Source organism: Bombina bombina, chromosome 10 (genome assembly GCF_027579735.1).
Source record: "Bombina bombina isolate aBomBom1 chromosome 10, aBomBom1.pri, whole genome shotgun sequence".
Lineage (NCBI taxonomy): Eukaryota > Metazoa > Chordata > Amphibia > Anura > Bombinatoridae > Bombina > Bombina bombina.
Window position 1 is genome coordinate 143,963,499 of NC_069508.1, and position 22,024 is coordinate 143,985,522.

Genomic DNA, 22,024 nt, shown 5'->3' on the forward strand with positions numbered 1-22,024 from the left:
TTTTTTTCAGCCTGCTCTCCCCCATTGATTCATATGGGGAAATCGTGCACGAGCACGTTTTACCAGCTCACCGCTAACGTAAGCAGCGCTGGTATTGAGGTGCGATGTGGAGCAAAATTTTTTGGAAAAACCCGTAATACCACCGCTGTCTGTAAGTGAGCGGTGAGCATAAACTGCTCGTTAGCACTGCACCCCTGTTAACGCAAAACTCGTAATCTAGGTGTATGAATTCTTTTTAATGAATCATTGTTCTTGAGAAAAATTACTGTAGGGTCGATGATATAAACTTCACCTGCTCAAAGCTACTTGGGGCTGCCCTGGTGGAATGATCGTAAAAAAAGGGCAGTCCCGCGAGTGGCGAGATGGCTCCTATTAAAAGTATTGGATAGGGACACCAAATAGCAGGGAGCAAGGGGCCACCTTAAAAATTAAATCCTGCAGCCAATATAAATCACATTACGCTGCTTTCGGAGTATAGCAGCTTACATTCGCCTCTATTTTTGTATGCATGTGTTCTTCTATTAGGGTATTAAGCATTCAGATTGTTTTGAGAAAAGCTCTCCACCTTTTAGTTGGCAAGAAAAAACTGTGAGATCTGCAGTGCGAAAATCTTTATAGAATTACGCTGGGATTAGAGAGACATTTTCATATACGCCCATGGAACGCCCATGTTCAGCCTATTTTACCAAAAAAAAACAATTACACTTTGCATTTTGTATTTATAAGTACATATTTCTGTGTGATGTTAGCACATCCAGTGTACTAAAATTATGATTTACGTTGTGCATATTTCATTTGATTTATTCCTGTGTAAATTACATACACATTTTACATTTTTGTTAAAATATGATTTTTGGTGAAGAATTTCGTTACGATTTTTGATGCACCTTAACAATACAATTTTTCCCTGCTTATTTTTGTTTGAATTGTTCAAATATTTGTTTTGTATGATGTTTAAAATACAAATTTTATTGGGCACAATTCATATAAAAAAGCAGTATTCGCCTCTAAGCAAGACACCCTGTTTTCAGGGTAAAAAGTGGCTTTAGATCATTCCACAAGGGAAATAGAAGGACTGGCGAGCATTCTTTAATAATCTCGCCAGCCCAGCAAGCTTTCAATCATCAACCCCTGTGACTGTTGAAATGTGTTGAGCATAAATACTGTGGAGCTGTTTTTATCTCAAATAAACGACTGACATTTTATACCTGTGAGTACAGTCCATTTAGGGCCAGATTACAAGTGGAGCACTAAATATCGCTTTTATAAAAGCGATATTTGCGCTACACTGTGTAATACCAGAGCACGCTAATGTGCGCTGGTATTACAAGTTAACAGCAATGAAAATGCATTACAAGTATTACAAGTTAACGAGAGCGCGCTTCCATAGGCTCCACTGGGAGCCTCGTTCTGATGCCTTTAGAACCTTGTACAGTGAAGGGGTAAGTAGCGCAGCAATGGTAGCACATTTGAAATATATATGTATATGGCTATATAGACATTACAATACACACAAATATAAAGTCTAGCACTCGCTCACAAGCTCTCAGCTAAGTTTAAAAAAAACTGGAAGAGTCAGTTACCGCATTTGGCCAAATGGCACAAGGCCCAGGTACCACGCCAAGGTCTCTTCCAAAACCTGGGACCCTAATACAGCCACACAAATGCAGGCTCACACACAGGTGCAAGCTAATATTCAAACAAACTGGGAACTAGTCAGGGTTCACAGATTTTTGTAATCACCCTTAAGCACAAGCAAAACAAGGAAAGTGGAACAGTACTCCCAGACCGGACCGAGGACACATCACATGACCCTGAAACACTGCTCAGCTATGGTGCTATAGCACTCTCAGGAAGCTGCACTATTTCTAGAGTCACATGTAGTCTTGGCCCGGGCTTATCCCATTTGGTCAAATGCGGTAACTGACTCTTCCAGTTTCTTTTAAACTTAGCTGAGAGCTTGTGAGCGAGTGCTAGACTTCATTTTTGTGTGTATTGTAATGTCTGTTTAGTCATTTTCCCTAGGGACTTGCTCCCAGGCTGGTCTGTGCCAAGACTGCATGTGACTGCATGGGTGCCAAGCCGGATTTACCACACGGCTATTGTCTAAGAGGTGAAAACGTCACCTCTTAGCAAAAAATTTTTTATCTCCATAAAGTTTGTGGCCTAAGCTCATTAGAATAACTCTTGTGTACATACTTGATAATTTTAGTAAATTTTACCTACTCCTACAATTTATATTTGTTCCTGTGTCTTATCTGATTCTAGATTTGAACCTATTTGCTTTTATAAAATTACATTCCCTCGAAGGGTTCAAAAGTGGCCCTATATTACAAGATATCCTCCTATATTCGTTAGATAGTTACAAAGTTTAAAGTCCAAGAGTGGTCTAAGTTTGTCAGAGGTCTTAATTCTATGGGGGAAATTTATCAAGCATTCAACACTGTATTCTCAATATTATCCGCATCTAAATTCACTTCCGAATTATTAATCTAATTTATGAAACAGTAATTGGTGCTTAGAAACGATATATTTCTAAATCCGTCAATATGTCCGCAGCTCTAACGCCGAGATACGTTCGAACATCTATACGATTATTTTTCTACAGTATTCGATGTAATCTACGCTATTATTCAATTTATCATCCTGTCAACAATTCTATCCGGGCATCGTATTTCCTCACGTATGCGCTTTTCTATACGCATATTCTGTGGTCGCGAAATATATCTTCAAGCAGCATTTATAACGCATATATTAATCAGTTATGGAAATTGTTATTGCAATGTTTCATACTATTTATATGCGTCGAATGGAACGAAGAATAGATGGTCAAGCTGTTCAACAGATAGATAGGCTTCAAAGAAGGCGCAGAAGGATTCCAAGGTTTTTTCGTCCCAGATCAGGACTTGATGCACTTTCTGACATTGACATCATCAGGCGTTTTAGATTGAGTAGAGAATCAATTGAAAGGCTATACAATCAAATATCTGGTCAACTTGAACCCATTACTTTTCGGACACCTGCTCTGCCCGGAATGTTGAAGCTGTTGGCTGTTTTACATTTTCTAGCAACTGGTTCCTTTCAATCAGTTACTAGTGTAGTTGTTGGCATGAGCCAGCCTTCTTTTTCACGCCACCTAACTACAGTGATTGATGCTCTTTTGTCAGTTTTCAAACGGTATGTTTTTTTACCAAATACTGCTGAAGAATGGCATTCTGTAAAGCTTAATTTTTTTAGACTTGCTGGAATCCCAAATGTGTTGGGTGCAATTGATTGTACTCATGTCAGAGTAAGGCCACCACATCTAAAAGAAGAAATGTATCGCAACCGCAAGTTTTATCATTCTTTGAACATCCAGATGGTTTGTGATGCTGGTTTGAATATCATGAGTGTCCGTTCAGGATTTCCAGGATCATGTCATGATTCATATATTCTCAAACAGTCTGCCCTGTATAATAAATTTGAGGAAGGACAAATGCCTGAAGGATGGCTACTAGGTATGATTATGAAAATTAAAAACGAAACCTTCTAATGTGCGTTAATATTAACTCACAATATTGTAATTTTTTGTGCAGTGTATAATATCAATAGATTTTAAAATACAGTATATACCCTGTTTTTATTTATTTATTCTGTTTGCTGCAGCACCAAGGTCAATGGATTTTTAGTTCCATACCTTTTTTAAAATACCTATCTATCTATCTATCTCTCTCTCTCTCTATATATATATATATATATATATATATATATATATATATATATATATATTTATATATATATATATATATATATATATATAGCGATATAATTACATTTTTATTAATACCAATATATATGTACAATTTAAAACATAAAAATGGTTGCAAGTAAAAAGTGTATCTGAACACATTTAAATTTGTATAACTCTTTTTATTTTTCAAAAGGAGATGCAGGATATTCCTGTAGGAACTGGCTACTTACTCCTGTAAATATTCCACGCACAAGATCTGAAATGCGGTACAATGATGCACACAAAACAACTCGATGTGTGATTGAGAGGACCTTTGGAATGCTCAAAAGCCGTTTTCGTTGTCTAGATGAATCCGGAGGCACTCTTCAATACGTTCCTGAGAAAGTGGCTGTTATGGTGTTGGTCTGTTGCATGTTGCATAACATCGCTTTGCGACAATCAAACATAGAGGAACTGGAAATAATAACACCAGATGAAGATGGTGTTGAATCTGTTCCTCAAGATGTAGTTGAAGGGGGTACACATGCACGTAACCAGTTGATACAAACTCATTTCGTAGGTGAATAAAATAAAAATTATGTATGATTTATGTATTGATTCTATAATTTTTAGCAATAATTATTTATAAACAATCTCTTCTTATATTCACAGGTTAACTAGAAAATTTTTCTAAGTTCAAGCATGAAAATCGATAATTCAAAAATGAAAAACGTTCTCCACAAAATTATTCACAATTTAGATGATGAGAGTGATGTGTAATTCAAAAATAAATATGTTCTGATTGATACAGTTGAAAAAAAAATTATTTGCATATGTTGTCTTTTCTTCTATTTGTTATTTGTTTAAAAAAATTAAAATAAAATCAAATTTTTTTAATTTATTTTTTTTACTAACGACTTACAATATAGTTGTTGAAAATAAGTTGTATCCTTGAACAGTGTGCAATTAAGAAAACAGGTTCTGTGATTCTAAACTTTTTATTATTGTTGAAAACAAGCACTAGCTTTGTATATATTTGCAAGCCAGATACAGCTTTTGGAACCTATAAATTAAGAACAAACCTTGCCTAGACGTATGGCAATGCAATTGGAATAAAATGTAAGCTAGTCAAGTATAAAATGCATAAAACATATCAACCCCCTAGCTATAGTGTTGATGCTACACACTGCAAGAAAACAGACCTTGACAGGAGAGATGTTTTAAAAATTGAAACAGTCGAATTACATTTTATTGCATTCAATAGTAACCTTTTCATAACTATATGAACATCATAATATATTAAAATTTTATCAAAACAAGAAGGCAACATATAAAAACATTTTATTAAAATTTTCTAATAACTAGATAACCATCAATATATAATATAACAATGCAATTTAAATAACTAATAAACTTATTTAAACATATATGAAACTTTCGCTAATAATAAGATGCAAGAATAACAATTGAAACAGAATTTAATATACATGTATTGAATAACATTCTAATCTAATGAGGATGCAAATTATGTGAACCGAATAAGTTTTAACAAACTATCTGTCTCTTAACACATTTATCATAAAATAATATAAACTCAAACATTGATTTATAAATAAAAAAAGTTTTCCTGAATTTACTCAAATGATTGACATATTACGTCATTTCCTTCAAGATTAGAAACTCGTTAGCAAGATGTCGCAACGTTCTCCGTTCACTGCTGGAGAGCTAATTATTTTAGTTTATGGGATGGAGAAATATTTTCCAAAAAGAATAGGAGGTGTTAGATCTGTCAAACAAGATCAACGCGATTATCTTGTTTATGAGATAATACGCAGGATGTATCGGGTATCGGGAATAAAAAGAACAAGAAGACAGTGCCTTCAACGCTATTCGGATCTACGTAGACGTGAAAAGGAGTACCATACTAGGATTAGAAGTCTCATTAGAGTTTGTAAGTGTTGACTACATACACTATTTCTAATAGATATTGTATTTTGATTCAATTTCTACGTTTAAAACGGTTTAGTTAAATAATGTTATGCGTTTGTTCTGACGCATTTTGATAATTTTAAAGATAGATATAAATAAAGTGATAGAACTTTATAGATATAGACAGATATACTATATATAAATAATAATCAATATATAGAACTATAATGAGAGATATAAAGATAGATCTAAAAATATAAAGAAAAAGAATATAGAAAAATATAGATCTAAAGATAAAGGGATAAATAGTGATAGACTTAATGGTTGTTAATTTAATCAAAGAGAAATAGAAAGAGCTATAGAGATTTGAATTACAAATTGATAGCGATAAACAGAAATAGATATAGAAAACTATACATCTAGAGATAAAAACACAATGAAAAATTAAGTCCCAGAAAAAAAAGATACAAAGTTATAGATAGAGAATATAGTTTTTAAAGAGTAAACTAAATTAATAAAGAAATACAAAGAAATAGGACAGATTAAGAGAGTTCAATTAATAGAAAAAAGAGAAAGAGAGACACATATAGAAAGTAATAAAATTACTTTGTTCAAAATAATATTTATAATAACAGTGACAGAAATAGAAAGCAATATTGGAAGAGAGAGATAGAGAGAAATATAGTGCGAGGGGGAGAGAGAGAGAAATAAATAGATACAAATATTTACAATTAGAAATATAAATAATAAGAAATAGGAGAGAAAGTGAGAGATAGAGCTAGCAAAAGAGAGAGATAGAGAGAGAGAAAGAGAGAGGGAGAGAGAGAAATACAAAGATAGATAGAGATAGATATAGATAGATATAGACTTGTAAATGTTGAGATATGAAAAGAAAAATAGAGAGAGATACAAAGATAGATATAAATAAACAAAATGATATCAAATAAATGATAAATCTAGAAATATGAAATAGAAAGAATGATAAGAGATAGAGAAAGATAAAAGAGTTCAAGAGATTTATCTTTATATATAAACAGTAAAGTTTAGATAGATATAAATAATATAATTGAAAAATAGATTCAACTCCAAAAAATAATAATTATTATAAATATATATATATATATATAAATATATATATATATATATATATTTATATATATATATATATATATATATATAGAGAGAGAGAGAGAGAGAGAGAGAGAGAGAGAGAGAGCTCTATCTCATTCTATCTTTTCTTATTAATCTTTGTTCAAAATATTTATTTATTCTGATTTTATTCATTAATGGAAATGTGATTACAGATACCAAAAGAAGAAAGGAAAAGAATAAGAGTGCTCCACGATACCTGAGACCAATAATGGCTTTTACCCCAAACAGTAATGCACAATCTCCTCCACTTCCTATAACTTTAATGGAAAATAATGATCTGAACACAGAAATTCAAGATCCATTAACTACTGATATGGACAATCAATATGAATGTGAAGTAACTTTGACAGCTGAAAATGATCAGGAAAATGTCATTGATGGAATTGGATCTAGTGAATGTGAGTGTCAATCTAATTATACATTTTTTCACTGTATAAAAATAGAGTAAAGATAAGTAATTTTCTTTAGTTGATAAAGATGTTATAAAATCGAAATACATCAAAATGTGTATATCTCTAAATTCTAATTCCATTCATTTTCTTCAATATAAATTAATAATTTTGTTTTGTTCTTATTTATCTTCCTTATATTACAGCCGTGCCTGAAAAAAAGCAAGATACAACAACCAAAAATAGTTTTGTAAAAAAAACTAAAAAAATTTAAGAAAAAATTATTGAAGATGAACAAGGAGATTGATAAAATGATTTCAATACTAGAAAAATGTTGATTGAAAAAATAATAATTTTACTTTATTATAATTTGTGAATGTTCTATTAATATTCTATGTCAAGACTATTATATATGTCATTTTTATTTTTTAAATATGACTTATTGATGTTCAGTAATTTTGAATATTTTGATAAAAATTAGTGATTAAAACTAATTATTAAAGAAAAAATAAATATTTTGTTTCAACCGTTCTAATCTTTTTTTTTAATAGCGTTCACATATATTTTTTGGCTTAGTAGTTCAAATGTTATAAGTTCTACAACTTGTATTCAAACAACGATTATAATGCATAGTGATCAATATATTAATTTATAATTTTGTTTTATTATTTCAAGACCAACATATATATTATTGATCACATTAGCATATATCTTGAAAATTATATATATATATATATATATATATATGTATGTATATATTGTTCTCTCTATATATATATATCTATATACACACACACTGAATAATATTTATATTTATATTAATGAACTAAAAATATCTAAATAAATATATATATATATGTATAGTTACCTAACTATATATATATATATATATATATATATATATTGATCAAAGATCTCTTTTTCTATCTATCTATCTATCTATCTATCTATCTATCTATCTATCTATATATATATATATATATAAAAATTATATATATATATTCATCAATATATATATATATATATATATATTATATATAAAATAACTCATTGTAATAAGTAATAATTGTAATTGTTATATATATATATATATATATATATATATATATATTTTTTTTTTATCCATGACTCTATCAATCAATACTATTAAAATATTAATAGTTTTGGTTGATTATGTACAAACAAATACAACATATACAAACCTTGCAATCTATGTTTATGTATATAACTCACTCTCTCTCTGTCTCACTATATATATATATATATATATATATATATATATATATATATATATATATATATATATATACAATTATAATTTATATATAGACATTGAGAGAGAGATAATTTTGATATATTTATATATATAGACATACATATTTGGATTGTAAATTATATATAATTATATTGAATCTAAATATATATAAATATATATATAGAGAGTGATATAAATATATTTATCTAAAGAAACATATGTATGTATGTATCAATATATATATATATATATATATATTATAATTTTTTTTTAAATTATTAGATTTCTATATTTAAATAAATAACTTGTTTATAACAATTTAAATGAGAACAGAATAAACTATATTCAAACATTATTATTATAAAATTTAAATAGCAATGTAAAATTATGGCTATTCTTGAAATTGTGGGTTTGGTGATGATGATGCGGAGAATAAGTTTGTTATTGATTCTACGCATTTACTTAAATTTTCAAAACCAGCTCTAAATATCTCATTTCTTTCCCTTTCAATTTCTATTTTTTGCTCCTCTATTCTTATCCTATCCTTTAAAAAATTTCCAAACATCTCAATTACTTTGTTTTGTTCATCCCTAAAATTGCGTGCTATTCCCACCATCTCCTGTAATGCGTCTGTCTCAGGGGCAGCTTCAATTGGATTATTAGCTATATTAGCAGCATTTTCAATTTCAGGTATTGGTGTAGACATTGTAGACTCTGGTTGTTGATGGGACCTTGATTGGGCAGATGTATTTGTCCCTGACAAGGACTCTTCAATTATAGTCATTTGTGAATCTTCTTCTAAAGGGTCTACAGTCCTTAGTATTATTTCCCCACTACTAATATCATCTTGTGTGTTTTCTTCTTCGTTACCTACAAATAAATATAGAAAATAAATATATAGATAAAACATCGAATATATGTATGTAATTTATGTTTTACATATAAATTTGACAATAAAAACATTCTAAAATATTTAAAATTAAAAATATATATATATATATTCATTTTTATTAAAAGATAGCCAATACAGATCTTACTCAATTTTATTTGGAAAAAAAAAATAATTTTGATTTTCAAATCAATTTCTAAAAATGTAAGATTTGTATATGATTATCATTTTTTCAAAAAGAAAATTAGTACATCAATAACGATTGTGAATGTTCTCTGCCATTTCAGGAAAATCAATTACTGAAAATAAGATATTTGATATGCAGATTGATTTACCATGGAACATATCTTTTTTCACATTACAAAACATGATACTACATTAAAGTTAAATAAGGACAAAAATATCTTTAAATTTTGCCAACAATAGAATAAATGTACATAAAGCTATATAATTACCTTCTTCTATACCTCCGGATATAATTTGATTGAAGATATTCATGACTTCTGAAAATAAAAAATAACATTTATTTTTTAGGGTTCTTTTAATTTGTTAACAAGAAAAAAAATACAACAATACAATTTAAAAAAAAAAATACCTCTCGAATTTCTGGCATTGTCAACGGGTGTACTGCAGGGAATATCAGGCAATGTATCCGCTGATCCTAAACTATGTGTTGTTATCGAAGATGACGAAAGGGTTCTTTGACAAACATTTTCTGTAGGCCTCATTTGGCTTGTAGAAGCTAATTCCTCAATTGACTCTGTAGCTTGTAGAGAAGATTGGCTAGAAGGTTGTGCTATAATAGTTAAAAAGAATACATATATGTGTTAGAGGGACATTTTACTCAAAAATAATATTTCATGTTTCAGATTGAGAATATAATTTCTGAAAACTTATTTTTTGTTAAATTTTTTATTAATTCTCTTGTGATTCTTATTTTAAAGATAAACCTAGGAGGTTCATAGACTAATTTATAAGGCCTTATTTTCTGTTTTTTAACAATATAGGTTGTTAGCTCATGAGTGTCAAAAGTTATAGACAATTATCTTGGTATATTGATTCGAAAAGGAAAATTGTAATTTTAGAAACAGGACCATTTTTGTTGAAAAAGTAAAATTGTATTTGCTGATTGGACAGAAACAATTAACAATTGCTGTCCATGGTCTGAAAAAAAAATGGTCTGTCGGCTTAGCTTAGAGACCTTCATTTTAAAATCAAGGTAGCAAGAGAATGAAGAAAAATGTATAATGTTTGTAAATTATACTTGTTTACAATTACATAGTATATGAATCAGAAAATAAATTTTTAGGGTTGAGTGTCTATTTATTTTCATCATAATATTTATGGCCTTTTTGGAACTTAAAAAAGCCTGCAACGTATGAAAGATGTATACTTGTGAATCCATACTCCATGATTTGAAGTGCACATGAATATAAGTAAATGTAATTTATCCTAATCTTACTTTAAAATAAGTAAGAAATTATAAACTAGCAAGGTCAATAATTCAGTATCACATATCACTGTTGTGCGTCTATAGATACGCTGTTTGAACATGTAATTTGTATACAAACCTGGAAAATCATCGGAATCACAAGGCACATCAAGACCATCTACTATTTCGTTCCCCAATCGAGACAATACACGTCGTTCATAGTTGAGAAGATCGGAATCCATTGCTGGGCCACCGCCGGTAGCCCTAGCTGCTTTTTTTTCTTTGGCATATTTTGACTTTGTGATTCTTTTAATGTCAGAGAAACGCTTTTTGCAACTATCAACATTTTTGGGAAAACGTGATACTGCTGAAACAGCGCGACTAATCTCTTCCCACAAAAACTTTTTTCTGCTATGTGTGGTAACACGCTGCTTATGGCCGAGAAGAACATCATAATGCTCTAGTACACTCTCTACTAGAACTTCATTTTGTTCTAAAGTAAATTGGACATTACGTCCACTTTTGGTTCTTCCAGCTTCAATCGCTGCCATCTTGTCGCAATAAAGATTAATCTGACTAATAAAGTAATAGGCGTATGCTAACATTCGCGCCGTAATGACGTCTTAGATTCATTTTAATATCACATGTAAGTAACGTCCACTAAGTTGTTCGCTTTATCATATTGAATGCTTCATAAATTAGAACAATTAGGGAGTGATATTTATCATAGATACGATGATATTCGCTTCAAATATGACGCAAATAATTACGGATTGAAATTTGATAAATAAGTACTAGTCAAGTTAATACGGAGTGTGCGAATAATGGCGTTATAATTGCCGATCGTAATTGCGTGATAATTCACATAGTAATAAATTTCGCCCTATAGGTCAGAATGCGTATATGACTTTTCTATTTATATCCTTGACAATGACTAATTTGCTGTGAACTTATATATCCCAAATGTCTATTCACCTTTATTATTTATGTTTTTGACATTGTTCTGTTTGTGGGAGCTTTACTATGCCAAGTGGATCTGGTAATTTCTGTACATTGACCTTGAATTTTGTTTGAAAAAAAAATAATTAGTTGTTAGACTCTGATGTTTGTTAATAAAATGTGAAGCTAGAAGAGAGCAATGTATAGAGTTTTCTATGTCATTGAGATGTTCTCGTATATGTTCACGTGTCTCTCTAATAGTGCGGCCCACATATTGCAGCTTACAAACCTGACACCAGATAAGATAAAAAGCAAACTTTGTTCTACAATTAGTACAAGATTCTAGGGTAAATACCTTTTGTGTAGAATTAGATTGACAGGTCTTGAATATCAAAGTATGACTACATGCCTTGCATGTTTTACCACTACATTTACAGGCAGTGCAGAATTATTAGGCAAGTTGTATTTTTGAGGATTAATTTTATTATTGAACAACAACCATGTTCTCAATGAACCAAAAAAACTCATTAATATCAAAGCTGAATAGTTTTGGAAGTAGTTTTTAGTTTGTTTTTAGTTATAGCTATTTTAGGGGGATATCTGTGTGTGCAGGTGACTATTACTGTGCATAATTATTAGGCAACTTAACAAAAAACAAATATATACCAATTTCAATTATTTATTTTTACCAGTGAAACCAATATAACATCTCAACATTCACAAATATACATTTCTGACATTCAAAAACAAAACAAAAACAAATCAGTTACCAATATAGCCACCTTTCTTTGCAAGGACACTCAAAAGCCTGCCATCCATGGATTCTGTCAGTGTTTTGATCTGTTCACCATCAACATTGCGTGCAGCAGCAACCACAGCCTCCCAGACACTGTTCAGAGAGGTGTACTGTTTTCCCTCCTTGTAAATCTCACATTTGATGATGGACCACAGGTTCTCAATGGGGTTCAGATCAGGTGAACAAGGAGGCAATGTCATTAGATTTTCTTCTTTTATACCCTTTCTTGCCAGCCACGCTGTGGAGTACTTGGACGCGTGTGATGGAGCATTGTCCTGCATGAAAATCATGTTTTTCTTGAAGGATGCAGACTTCTTCCTGTACCACTGCTTGAAGAAGGTGTCTTCCAGAAACTGGCAGTAGGACTGGGAGTTGAGCTTGACTCCATCCTCAACCCAAAAAGGCCCCACAAGCTCATCTTTGATTATACCAGCCCAAACCAGTACTCCACCTCCACCTTGCTGGCGTCTGAGTCGGACTGGAGCTCTCTGCCCTTTACCAATCCAGCCACGGGCCCATCCATCTGGCCCATCAAGACTCACTCTCATTTCATCAGTCCATAAAACCTTAGAAAAATCAGTCTTGAGATATTTCTTGGCCCAGTCTTGACGTTTCAGCTTGTGTGTCTTGTTCAGTGGTGGTCGTCTTTCAGCCTTTCTTACCTTGGCCATGTCTCTGAGTATTGCACACCTTGTGCTTTTGGGCACTCCAGTGATGTTGCAGCTCTGAAATATGGCCAAACTGGTGGCAAGTGGCATCTTGGCAGCTGCACGCTTGACTTTTCTCAGTTCATGGGCAGTTATTTTGTGCCTTGGTTTTTCCACACGCTTCTTGCGACCCTGTTGACTATTTTGAATGAAACGCTTGATTGTTCGATGATCACGCTTCAGAAGTTTTGCAATTTTAAGAGTGCTGCATCCCTCTGCAAGATATCTCACTATTTTTGACTTTTCTGAGCCTGTCAAGTCCTTCTTTTGACCCATTTTGCCAAAGGAAAGGAAGTTGCCTAATAATTATGCACACCTGATATAGGGTGTTGATGTCATTAGACCACACCCCTTCTCATTACAGAGATGCACATCACCTAATATGCTTAATTGGTAGTAGGCTTTCGAGCCTATACAGCTTGGAGTAAGACAACATGCATAAAGAGGATGATGTGGTCAAAATACTAATTTGCCTAATAATTCTGCACTCCCTGTATAGTGCCCTTTACATGTTAACTATGATGTCTGGTTTTCCTGATCATTGTTTTGCCAAGTCATACTAGGAGCCAAAATGTTTCCTAGTGTGTTGTTTCTTCGGCTCACAAAGTGACAGCCTCCCCTAATACTGGGCGCAAAACCCTTATCTCCCAATACAATTGGAAGATGTTTTTTGATAATCTCACAGAACAGTGTGTATTGTATGGAAAAGGTAGTTACAAAAAACATTTTTCTGTTTTTCATCCTTATGTTTTTGTATATTTAATAAAGGCTGTCTATTTATATATTAAAAAAAAAAAAGATATTAAGAGACCAAAGCAAATATGATACCAGAAGTAAATTCGAAAGTTTTTGAAATTGCATGCTCTATTTGAAGCATAAGAGGCCTATTTATCAAAGCGTCAACTGAAAATGCGCTTGAATTCCGCGGCATAGTTGTCACGAGATTGATTTGCCGTAGTTATCAAAGCATCAAGATCAGAATAATTACGGCTAGATTTAGAGTTCGGCGGTAGATGGGCTGTTAACGCCACGCGTGTTTTATGTCTAACGCACGGCATTGTTTGACTCCGGTATTTAGAGTTAATATAAGACCATCTAACGATGCTCCTAACGCGTGTATGTCACACGCGTAATCCTGCCCGCGTTAGACAGTCTCCCATAGAGAACAATGGGAAAGGCAAAAAATAGCTTTTTTCACCTAACACTCGATCTCGCGAGAAATACGCACAGCTCGGTCATATGACGCATACCACATCATGCACAACAATAACAATAACAACAATAACACGCCGCAAATGTCACAACATCAATCAATCAACAAAGCACACAAGCATTACACATTCACAAGCGGGGGAAGTTTTAATACTATTTATACGTGGAATACGCATATACTTTAAGATGCGGAAAATCGCACAATAACAACAAGGATTAAAAAATATATACATACACTAAAAAAAAAATCGCATTCAATATCATTATATATTATGAAAAACATACATATACAACACTTCACGAAGAACACACCATCGCAAATTCACATTTAAAAAGAATACTATTGGACAATGTTAGAGAAAACGACCACTATGACATCATCGCATTCTACACATTCCACAAATACCAACTCAAAATGAGCATGCGCAAATTAACACACCTAATACACATTGCAATAATATTAATTGCTAATAAAGCACACCTGAACACTAATTACAATGGAAATTGGGACATCATTAAACATTTACACAGGGTATATAAGCACCACACAAGCAGGGCTTCTTTGACTGTGTTGCTGGTGGGTCTTTGGAGAGTTAAGAATAGAGATTTTGCGATTTTTTGAGAGTGAGTTAGTGTTAGTGTGAGAGAGTCAGTTGGTAGTGTTAGCGTGAGAGAGTCAGTTGGTAGTGTTAGCGTGAGATAGTCAGTTGGTAGTGTTAGCGTGAGAGAGTGAGTGAGTTAGTGGGAGGTAGCGGGAGTGGGAGAGAGTCTGTTAGTGGGAGCGTGAGTGAGTTAGTGGGAGTTATTAGTGATAGTTGTTAGTGTGAGCGTCAGTTAGTGGTAGTTAGTGAGCGTTAGTGGGAGTGTTTGTTATTGAGAATTAGAAGTAGTGTTAGTTAGCGAGCGAGTGATTTATCTGTACACTTAACACATTTACACGCAAACACATTCAATACATACATACACTTATCAATAACACTACATACACTCCATACCCCCTACCCCCTCATACTACACTCCATACCCCATTCCTTGTAGTCCCATTCCCTTTCATCCCATTTACTCTTATCCCATACCCCATACCCATCCCATACCCATCCCCTAGTTACATTTAGTTTACATATCCTCCTTTTAGTCTTATTCTTTTCGTTTATTTAAATACTCCTTACCCTCTTTGTTTTTTTTTACATCCCTCACACTTTAAGCACCTTTTTTGTCTTTTTAGTTCTTTATTTTGACCCCCTTTCATTTCATCACACTCAATTTTTTTTGATTATTTGGGGTTTAGTTTAGGGAGGAGATGGAGGCCAGGCAGGGGACAGGTAGAGGGGGGAGTAGAGGGAGGGGGAGAGGAACAGGGCAGGAAGGGGGGCAGGAAGGGGGGCAGGAAGCGGGGGTGGAAGCGGTGGGTGGACCCAGCCACTTGGTTCAAGATGACCAAGTGGCTGGGCCCAGTGGCGGTCAGAGTAGGGCTTCACAGTCCGGGAAACAGAGGGCATCGTCACAGGGGAAGGCCAAGGCGACTAGGGAGGCGAGGTTTACGATGGAGGAGAAGGAGGCCCTCGTAGAGGCCTATATGGCCAGGTATAGGATGCTGCAGCACCAGAAGACTACCCCGACTGACAGGAGGAGGCTCTGGAACGAGATTCGGAATGCAGTCAATGCAGTGGGTTGCCGGAACAGGGATATGGATTCCATCAAACATCGGTACCGGGACTGTAAACTTGAACTTAAAAAAAAGTTAAGCCAGGAGGCCCGACATGCCGCAGGGACCGGTGGCGGCCCTGCCCTTGAAATGGAGTACTGCAGATGGGAGGAAATGTTGCGGCCCAGCATCTCCGAGGTGGAAGTAGTCGGTATCGGAGGAATCGATACCGGGAACCTGCCACTCTCATCTGACGGTAAGCTCATTTAACAATAATTTCACATACGAATGTATTTCAATGGACACTATACGCAAACATTTACTTTCATGATTGAGGTAGCGAATACAATTTGACAAAACATTCAAATGTACTTATATTACATAATTTGATTCATTCTTGAGATATATTTTAATGAAGAAATAGCCATGCACACGGTGAAACAATCACAGGAGGCAGCTATATTCAGCTAACAATCAGAATCTTATAAACATATTTAGATATGCTTTTCAGCAAAGAATATCCAGAGAATGAAGCTAATTAGATAACAAAAGTACATTCGAAAGTTGATACTAAATGTATGCTTATAAATCATGAAAGATAAAACATTGGGTTTCATGTGTTAAGGATCAGATTAATGCTATTACGCTGTTTACACGCATTCTATTACTTAGCGGTTACATCAGTATCTAGGCTATAGGTTAGGTGTGCATTTAAACAGACTGAAAACAAACGCAAAAACATTCACATTGACCAGATATCACAAACACTGTTTAGAAAAAGCGGAAATCGTATTGATTGTTTGTTAGATTTCAAAGTGGATTAATGATTCTGCATTTGTAATTGTATCGTAAGCTAAGTCATTTAAACCTTTATTTGCAAATATGCTAATATATACATTTCTTTTTTTATTTTTTTTTTAATATACAGAGTCTGGGGACGAGGCAGCACAGCCTCCTGCATCTCCCCGGGATGAGAGTGGTGGTGAGGAATTCCCACTTCGGAGGGAAGAGGCCCCCCGTGACGAACAGCGCACGGGAGATGATCAAGAGGCCCCGGAAGCACAGGAGGATGCCGCTGAAGCCGCGGAACCCGAGGTCCCTCAAAGACCCGCACTCCGCCGTGCACGGGCACCCCGCCGTGCACGGGTTCAACAGGCACAACAAGAAGAAATAGCGGAGGTGCGGGTTCTACTGGAGTACATAGACCAGATGCGTACCTCCCGGATAGAAAACATAGAAGGACGACGCAGAATACTTGATGGGCAGAATCAAATAATTCAAGGCCAAAACGAAATAATCAGTATACTGAATACAATACAAGAAGGACAAACAAGAATGTTCAATCTTCATCAGGAAATGTTCACATTTTTCCGGGAGGCGCATGCTGGTCTACCTCCTGTTGCTGGGCCTCTTGTTGCTGGGCCTCTTGCTGCTGGGCCATCTCCTCCTGCCGGCCCATCTCATCCTCCTCCTCAGCCATCTACTCCTCCTCCTCCTCAGCCATCTTCTCCTCCTCCTCCTCAGCCATCTTCTCCTCCTCCTCCTCAGCCATCTACTCCTCACCTTGGTCGTCCCAGTACTCTTCCTTCCACTCCTCCCACAACAGCTCCAAGGAGGACTCTTCGGAGTCGGCAGTTGCCTCTCCCAGAGCCTCAGCCCCGTGGGAAGAGGGGAAGGAAGAGGAAGTAAGTTTTTTTTTCCATCTTAAATTTTGTTTTTTGTGTAATGGATAGGTATGTGATGATGTGGTTTTCATACACTTGTGGACCACACTCTGTATATAATCGACTTCTATGGGACCGGGTCCATGGAGGAAGATTCTTTGCAGAGTGTGGGTTATAAGTGTGTGAAAACCACATCATCACATACCTATCCTTGTTCATGATATTGATTGGTTTCTGTGATGTGATGTCCAAACTGTTTCCCGAATCGCTAACTAAATTACCATAACAATTATCCATGATGGCATATTACTGTTTGAATGCCAATAACACAGCTTAAAGGGACAGTCAGAAAATTATTGATTACAAAGAAAACACTGTATTACGCATTATAAAGTTTGAAACAACAAAACATGGAGAAATACATGTGTGACTTATGTGCTTACCCTTGTATCTATGACTATGAAAAATGACCACTTATTTGTTGTTCTGACATAACAACATTTTAGATATCAATGATCAATACATGGTCAATAATATGCTGTATGAGCACAAGATTTTACATATACAAATGCTATCCAAATGCCCTCTAGTGCTCAAATTGTATAATGATTACAAGCACTCTTCAAGATTTAAGAAATGAGCACACCAACCTCATAGGTTTAGATAGCAAATTTAGATAGCAAATGTTCAATTGTTGAGAAACATTTGATATCCTTGTTATTACAGAATTGACTTTTCGAATAATGTAAAAATATTTTTTTTCGAAACTGTCCCTTTAACAACATTACATATGCTAACACATTTTAAGCTTGTTGCTATATCTACATGTACTTTGTCAAAAAAAATATTTGAAAATCACATTTATATTGACGTGTTAAATAAAGTCTATTTTCTTTAAGAGACATTATTGTGTTAATATTTTATTGTAACTATTTATATTTTAACAATGAATATGGTTTAAAGTCCTTTTAGGAGTGGGGGGGTGAAATATGCTAACAAAAATATATTTGAAGATTAAACTATGTGGATCTCATACATGATACAAAAAAAACAACATTTGCATTCAAGGGACAGTATCCTATATTTTTTACATAACTGTATGTAATAGACACTACTACAAACAACAAGATTAACATATACTGATAGCAATATTAAAAAGCTTCAAACACTTGCAAATAAAATAGGGTTAGCTATATTTTAAATATAGATGAACCACCATTACAACCGTAAAACACAATACCCCATCATTAACATATGAAAAGAACCTTTACACAAACTGGACAAAGCTGGAGATGGTACTCACATGAAACTCATTGGCTTTGCGAGGAGTAAGAAAATTACTTACATTTTCTTACAACACAAGACAAAATAAACCTATTGGTTAAACAATGGACTATCTAACTAGAGACAAAATCAAATATTTTTATTTATAATGTGAGTGTCTAATGAACCTTTCATAAAATATACAACGAAATTACATTTAGAAGAAGTCGGCATCATATATTTAGCATATGATAAATGCATATTGATTACTTTATTCAAACACAATAGCGCATATTTATTAATTAGATATGTTCAACATTAAACACAACATTAATTTTTAAGAAAAAGGAACATTGTTGACAAACATATTAAACATGGACTGTAGAGATTTGCACTTGCCTAGAAATATCCTATGCATGAAAACATTTTGCTTTCGTTCGTTGATTCAACCAGACATCCAGCAAAAGAGAATGTGTTGGTCTTTATCAGCTACGGGTCAACAATGTAACATGATGCAAATAATACATATTCGCAAGCTTTTTAAAATTGCATGCAGTCACAAACGTTTTTAACGTGCACAAATATTGCGGGACTACGCAATCCAATCACACGTTTTTTTAACTTTACATGTGCCGTCTTAACATGGCGCTTCCTTGATCACGTAAGAACGCCATCCAATGAAAGGCACATTATTGATCACGTAAGAACGCCCAAAAAAAAAAGGCGCATCCTTGATCGCGTCAAAACGCAATCCAATAAAAGGCATATTCCTGATCACGTAAGAACGTCAGTCAATACAAGGAATCATTGGACAGCCTGGCAGGTGACGTCTTAAGCAACATGGCGCATCCGAGATCGCTGAAAAACCGCAGACAATACAAGGACTCAGTGACATCTTGGCATATCATTAAGAAACGTATTTATATTTTAGGAACTAGTATGTGTGTAGATTGCTATCTAGGAATGTCACCAAATTATGAATCATCTTTTCGGACTTGACTGTCCCTTGAACTATAGCTATGGTGTATATCTTTAACATTTAAAAGATACACATGAGAAATACATATGCCATTGATGTTTTAAGATATCTTTGGATTGTTGTTGAATAACAATAGTTATACATGTATTGATTAAACGTGTCATTTATTCAAGTTTAATTATGGTCAGCCTACCTATAGCCATATATGGGAGGAGATGTATTTTGTTAACATATTAGTTAACTAATATTCATCATCTACATTATTTGTATTACACACAGAGATTGATTTGGTTACACTTTGACAATAATATAGATTTGAAAATGAAATACAGGTGCTGTCAACATTACAATAAGATTGTTTATTAATAAAACTATATGTCCTTGTTCTTGTAAAAAGGACAAAAACGCTTTACAAATGGAAATACATTCATTTACAATAGTGATCAACATCACTTAAAGGGACATTATTTTGTTTTTAAAAAGAGCATACACATAGTCAATACTATTTAAATAAAATGAACACTTTACAGGGATTATATCATTGTATCAATACTCAGATCATTTGGTAAAGGTGCATCAATTCATGCAGAGTTTATAAATACACACATGGATATGAACATTTAAATATACATATATACACAAATACAAAAATATATATACATATATAAAGAAATTACTCTGCTAATCATAATCAGGCAATGATAGAGCTAAGAGAAAATAATATAAACACAAATAATAAGATTACATTGGAGATGTTAATCTTAAAGTCATTTACTATTGTCTTACATATATGATTTCATTATAACAAATAGATTTGTTAGGTCCCTTTAAGGATAAACAACATAAACTAGAGCTTGCAAAAAATAACAGGAAGAATGAGGACAAAGATTTGTGAAATAAAATTTATTTTATTAGTATGTAAGAAAACATACACAACGTTTATAAATAATCTTGTAAAAATAAGGAATATATGAGCCATATGACAAGGTAACACAGTGCATCACAGTCCATGAAGAGAGTTGCCAAGGGCCAGCATAGCCCCATTGGAGACACATGACAAGGTAACACAGTGCATCACAGTCCATGAAGAGAGTTGCCAAGGGCCAGCATAGCCCCATTGGAGACACATGGCAAGGTAACACAGTGCATCACAGTCCATGAAGAGAGTTGCCAAGGGCCAGCATAGCCCCATTGGAGACACATGGCAAGGTAACACAGTGCATCACAGTCCATGAAGAGAGTTGCCAAGGGCCAGCATAGCCTCATTGGAGACACATGACAAGGTAACACAGTGCATCACAGTCCATGAAGAGAGTTGCCAAGGGCCAGCATAGCCCCATTGGAGACACATGACAAGGTAACACAGTGCATCACAGTCCATGAAGAGAGTTGCCAAGGGCCAGCATAGCCCCATTGGAGACACATGGCAAGGTAACACAGTGCATCACAGTCCATGAAGAGAGTTGCCAAGGGCCAGCATAGCCCCATTGGAGACACATGGCAAGGTAACACAGTGCATCACAGTCCATGAAGAGAGTTGCCAAGGGCCAGCATAGCCCCATTGGAGACACATGGCAAGGTAACACAGTGCATCACAGTCCATGAAGAGAGTTGCCAAGGGCCAGCATAGCCTCATTGGAGACACATGACAAGGTAAAAGAGTGCAACAGGCACAACAAAAAACTGATAAAAAGGCCAAATGGCAACAATATAAATACAAATTCAACATGTGGACAGAGGATTATTATCTGCCACCATGGAGCATATCCAGATCCTCCACTTACTGGTCATCCTCTTCATTGTCCTGTGCATGTCCAGCTCCAGATTCAGGCCTTGAACGTAATTGCATAATTTCACGCAGAGTCAAGTCCTGAACCCGGAGCTGGGCCTGCATGGTGTCGTTCATCCCTCTCAGGACAGCTGCGTTCCTCAACACGGCCTGCTCTACTCTTGCTATCCCTTCTAGCATGAGCCATGCTGAGTCACAGCCTAAAATAAAATAAAAATTAATATTAAGGATGATTACACAACAGAATAAAAGATTTTAATACATACATTGTCATC

General features: G+C 34.2%; 1 protein-coding gene across 1 annotated transcript; it reads left to right on the forward strand.

Annotated features, from left to right (window-relative positions):
• Positions 1 to 2,764: 2,764 nt before the first annotated feature.
• On the forward strand, positions 2,765 to 4,390 carry LOC128640764 (putative nuclease HARBI1). The gene is made up of 3 exons (XM_053693189.1): positions 2,765 to 3,374; positions 3,924 to 4,285; positions 4,382 to 4,390. Exons 1-3 carry the CDS (start codon positions 2,765 to 2,767, stop codon positions 4,388 to 4,390), a joined length of 981 nt encoding a protein of 326 aa, XP_053549164.1.
• Positions 4,391 to 22,024: the final 17,634 nt, after the last annotated feature.